The sequence below is a fragment of the Plutella xylostella genome, chromosome 19 (genome assembly GCF_932276165.1).
Source record: "Plutella xylostella chromosome 19, ilPluXylo3.1, whole genome shotgun sequence".
NCBI classification, from domain to species: Eukaryota; Metazoa; Arthropoda; class Insecta; order Lepidoptera; family Plutellidae; genus Plutella; species Plutella xylostella.
The window spans coordinates 929,660-934,941 of NC_063999.1; the positions used below are offsets into that span (position 1 = coordinate 929,660).

Sequence of the window (5,282 nt, forward strand, 5' to 3'; positions counted from 1 at the left end):
GCCCATTGCCACTTCAGCGTGCTAATCCTTTTGGCTATGTCGGTAACTTTAGTTCTCCTGCGGATTTCTTCATTACGAATCCTATCTCGCAGGGACACGCCTAACATAGCCCTTTCCATAGCACGCTGAGCAACTCTGAGCTTGTGGATAGTTATACAGAATAAGACCTAGTGGGGACAACAGTCAATAAGGGAAAATAGATGCTGCTCTATTTTCATACTACTTCCCCCCGGCGCCTCGCAGGAGTGTTCCATACAGCTGGCGCACGCCGCCATCTCGCAGGGACACGCCTAACATAGCCCTTTCCATAGCACGCTGAGCAACTCTGAGCTTGTGGATAGTTATACAGAATAAGACCTAGTGGGGACAACAGTCAATAAGGGAAAATAGATGCTGCTCTATTTTCATACTACTTCCCCCCGGCGCCTCGCAGGAGTGTTCCATACAGCTGGCGCACGCCGCCAACGCGTTGAGGGACCCGAGGACCGCGCTGGATATCAAGCACACGCTGACTCCGCCTGGCACTGGGTTTAGTTCGGGGTCTACACATTGATGTGGTAGTAGACATTGTATGGGCAATGATATGGTTGAATGTTTATAAAGTGGCATAATTTGTAGCTGTTTGGGAACAACAACAGCAAACCAGACAAATTATTGGATGATGCTCTATTATCATACCAGTGGGCAAGGAAAGGCTTTACCATGTAAATTGACTGCCTCAAAGACTAAAAAGGTGCTGGGTCTATAGTAACATACATAGCCTAAACATAGAAACTATTGCACATGTAACAGATGACAGAGAACCCCAGCAGCCCAAATTATTAAACTATGCCTTGGTAAGATTGTGTATAGCAAGAAGGTATGCAGTTGTGTAAAGACTGTAGTAGGATATATAAAGTTTATTGTATTTTGTACAAAATTTGTGAAAAATAAAGCATGAATCAGTTATTGATGACTCTTGAATGATTTGATTGCCTACTCATTCTTTTTGTTATTAGATATATTTTAAGTTTAAATAGAATTAAGTATGCTAAGTTCTAATACTACTAACTTATAAATAAAGATTTTTAAATAACAGTGTATTTTTACTTCTTCTTTGCCCTTTCCAGCATAACTTGCACACTGAGTGGCTCCTTCACTCTCTTGTTCACATCATCTCTCTTCAACTGAGCGACCACTTCTTCAGTACATTTCAGTTTCTTGCGCAGGTTGTCTATTCTCCGCTGTTTCTCCATAATTTCAGCTGTGAAATCCTCAATTTCCTTGCTATTGTCCTCAATATCTACATTTGGTACAGGGTTTTTGGGCTTAAAGTGGTAGTTTGATATAGTTTCAATGTTTAAATTGAGTATTTTGTTTTCAATCAGTGATGTTTTCTGATGATAGTCAACACACATTTTGCCGAACCTTTTCCGTGATTCCACAACTATGTTCATCAGGTTTTCACACTTCTCTTCTAAAGTCACTTCGTCTTCAACTGAAAATGAAAGTGGAAGATGGTAAATTGTTTAGATATTCTTTATATTGAGAGTAAACAGCTTAAATGAAGAGCTAATCGACCAATATTGGTCTTGGGCAGAGACTTCATCAAAGAAGTACCTTCAAAACTAGGGCGTCCTAGTTTGGTGTTTCATCTATTCTATTCATTCGAATTGAATAGGTGGTTCATCATGGGGGCAGTTTTCCACCTCCAATATAGAGACTTATAAAGTAAAAACAAGGTATCCATTCAATAATTTTTGTATACTAATTATTTATTTACTTACCCATGTTTTCTGTGAATTTTAAACAAGTTTTTCAGATATTACGATTCGTGAATCAAATGAAGCAAGAGCGTGATGTTATTACGTTAATTATCTAAGGCTTAATAAGGTTTTACGAATTATTAATCCAAACAAAAACCAAAACAAACAACAATGCAGGGCGTTTTCATAAACAACGGTTTTCTGATCTGTCAAATGTCATGTTAATCTATCTGACAAACGCCAATGCAAACATTGGAGTAGTTATTATTCTACGGATAAAATACGTAAGGAAGCGAGGTTTATTTTTACAATTTTTTTACTATTTTTATTAATATTTGAATGCATGAGAAGAAACTCCCTTGTAAGGTATGCAGATATGCATATTATGATGCCAACGTACCTATAAAGGGACGGATGGATGACTGATGAGCTACAAATTTGCTAGCCCGTTCCTTATTTTCAAGGCCGCAAATATCTGCATCTGCTGAAAATCTGACCTGAGGCCTTCAGAGTTTCAATATCGACGCTGTTTTGTCTTATAGAAATGTTAGGTATATGATTTCCAAAATATTTTATGTTTATAATAAAAACAATATTTTAATTTTTTGAACGAAGCTAAAATTCCATTGTATACCCGTCATGGGTTTCTCTGCGATCCGTCACTTGTGTCAAAAAAAGTATCAAAAATGGCGGCGGACGGTGACGAAGTGATCAGTGATCAAGAAAAAGTTAGAATCGTTTCAGATTTCATCCTCCATTCGCCACCGGGTGAATTTAACGAAGTTTTCAATGATGTGAGGGTGCTTCTAAACAATGACAGTTTACTGAAGGAGGGGGCGAGCGGCGCGTTCTCGCAATACAACAAGGACCAGCTCACGCCCGTGCGATTAGAGGGCTCGGAGCTGCACACGCTCATCACGGACCACAATGATCTCGGCGGCGGCAGGTTCTTCGACCCGCGCTCCAAGCGCTCCTTCAAGTACGACCACCTCCGCAAGGAGGCGTCGGAGTACGAGCCGTACGAGGGCGACCGCGCGGCCGAGCCGTGGCGCGCGGCGCTGGACGAGGAGCTCACGGCCTACGTGGCGGCGCACTATAAGCACGGCGCCAGCCTGGTGGTGGCGCGCGCGCAGGACGCCGGCGTGTCGCTCGTGGCGTGCATCGAGGACCACCAGTTCCAGCCCAAGAACTACTGGAACGGGCGGTGGCGCTCCGTGTGGTCGCTGACGGTGGGCGGCGGCGCGGCCGAGCTGCGCGGCGTGCTGCGCGTGCAGGTGCACTACTACGAGGACGGCAACGTGCAGCTCGTGAGCAGCAAGGAGGTGCGCGCGGCGCTGGCCCCGGGCGGCGAGGCGGCCACGGCCAAAGAGTTCGTGCGCCTGGTCTGTGACGCGGAGAACGCCTACCAGACCGCCATCTCCGACAACTACAAGACCATGAGCGACACCACTTTCAAGGCGCTCCGTCGCCAGCTGCCTGTCACGCGCAGCAAGATCGACTGGGCGCGCCTGGTGTCCTACACCATTGGCAAGGAACTGAAGAGCCAATGATGTCCCGCCGCTGCGCTCTGAGCCGCAGCGGCCGCTCCATGCCTCTGTACATATTCGCGTAAGACTAGAGCCGCTATCACAGTACAGCGTTTGTCTGCTGCATGCTGAATGCTGTAAATTGTATGCAGCTGCGTCGAGCAGCTCCCGGGCTGCGCTTGTTGTGTAACTGAAGCAGATGTTGTAGTGTGAGTGAGGCCTAATTCTTGTTCAAATGTTTATGCGTGCCGGGAGAGCCCAGTGACCCTCCTGGCACATATTTATCTATGAATATATAGAGAAATTACTATGGTAACTGTTAAATTTAAATTTTATTGCATTTTGTTACTCAAGTTCTTGAAATGCTGTTGAGGAGCAAGTTGTCAATTGTTTGGCTGAGATTGCATATTAGTTCTTATAACAATTGACTTACGATAGCATTTTTGTTTGTGTCCACCTTGAAAATAGCATTGTGATTATGATTATGAATAAATGTATAGCATTCAGACCTACTTAGAATGTTCTGAACACTAGGTCTGATGTAACAATTTCAATTTACATAAAATCTAGCTTTCCTCCTAACATTATGTGGTCAGTTGTGTAAGCAATATTCTAGCTGCATGATAATATAACAATAAGGATACAGTTGTGTTTTGCTTTATTCAGATTAATTTGTGGCATAAATTGTCCCCTATTTTATGAATCAGTTTTAATGAAGTGTAAATTGGTGTGCAGTACATTCATTTTTGTTATCAGTATTAACAAACAATATTGCTTGCATGACAGGAGGCACTTGGCTGGAGTGGCAGACGAAGGAACACTATACAATGGTGCATTTAATTGTAGTTTATTTAACTTTGTCCACATAGTTTGTTGTCTGAGAGGGCCTCGGGAGTCTCGGGACACAACACTGTTGTTGTGATAAGCAAAGCAGTGGTGTGTTGCTCAAATGAGAGATGTGAATAGAAAAGTAATTATGAGAGGAATATAACTAATTGTCCATACAGTATAATATGGCTTTGAGTGCAAAAGGAAGTGTAACTTGTATTTTTTTTATATAACAATAATTATGATGCCAATAAGGATTAATTTGTAATTATTATAATTATTTTAATAAAGAACGTACATTAAAACATCCAAGTATTCTGTAATGTATGAATAAATTCATTTGAATAAAAATATATATTAAAATGTTGCTAACTATTGGTTTTCTTTTAATTTCATTCACCTAACATGGCTCTACTATACAATACAATATTGTTTCCAAAATAAAGGCACGATGACTCACACGGCGTTGATAACAACTCTTTTGTTTTGTTATTGTTATCATGCTGTTCATTAACATTCATTTATTTGAAGTACCTACCATATTATTGCTACATAATGAACGGATGCCGTATTGGTATTGGTCGGGGAACTCTGACTGTTCTGTTTTAAGACTAATGGATATGTATAAAATAATGCACTTCATAATGCACATAGTTTTTTATTGTTTATTATTAGTAGGCAGTACAAGGAAGGAAGACCTAAAGGACATCAAAAGCAGAGTGAAGGTAGGTAGGTATAGGTACTCTATGATGCTGCATTTGAACCTAGGGCCCGATGCACACCCCTGACCCTTTATGTGTGTGCTATCTGACCTCATCTCACTAACAACCAATCATTTATCTATCCTCAGAACGTTATAAAAAAATTAAATGGCTATACCGTGTAAAATGTGAACGTTTCGTAGACACGCTTTTAAAGCAAATCATCCGTGGTTAATGTAAAAATAGATGGCCTGGATTTATTTAACACATTTCACGCGCTTTAGGTATGTCGCTTCGTTTTAAATGTTAGGTCTTCATCAAAATACAGCCCCCTGCAGCTAGAAGCTAGGCCTCTCCTCTATGACGCCATTGACGGCCATCAAAGCTTCAGAAGCACAGGGCAGATACAGTCAGGTGCAATGAAACCTACCGCACTCCAATGTTACCAGAGGTATATATCTTTTAGAACACAAACGGCAAGG

General features: G+C 41.7%; 2 protein-coding genes across 2 annotated transcripts; one reads left to right on the forward strand and one right to left on the reverse strand.

Annotated features, from left to right (window-relative positions):
- Positions 1 to 921: 921 nt before the first annotated feature.
- On the reverse strand, positions 922 to 1,924 carry LOC105383361. Its single transcript, XM_011553398.3, has 2 exons — positions 1,767 to 1,924; positions 922 to 1,477 (listed from the first exon to the last, which is right to left on the reverse strand). Exons 1-2 carry the CDS (start codon positions 1,768 to 1,770, stop codon positions 1,086 to 1,088), a joined length of 396 nt encoding a protein of 131 aa, XP_011551700.3. The 5' UTR covers positions 1,771 to 1,924; the 3' UTR covers positions 922 to 1,085.
- A 471-nt stretch (positions 1,925 to 2,395) lies between these two features.
- Positions 2,396 to 4,474, forward strand: LOC105394717 (F-actin-capping protein subunit alpha). Its single transcript, XM_011566628.3, has one exon. The coding sequence runs from the start codon at positions 2,432 to 2,434 to the stop codon at positions 3,293 to 3,295; it is 864 nt and encodes a 287-aa protein (XP_011564930.2). The 5' UTR covers positions 2,396 to 2,431; the 3' UTR covers positions 3,296 to 4,474.
- Positions 4,475 to 5,282: the final 808 nt, after the last annotated feature.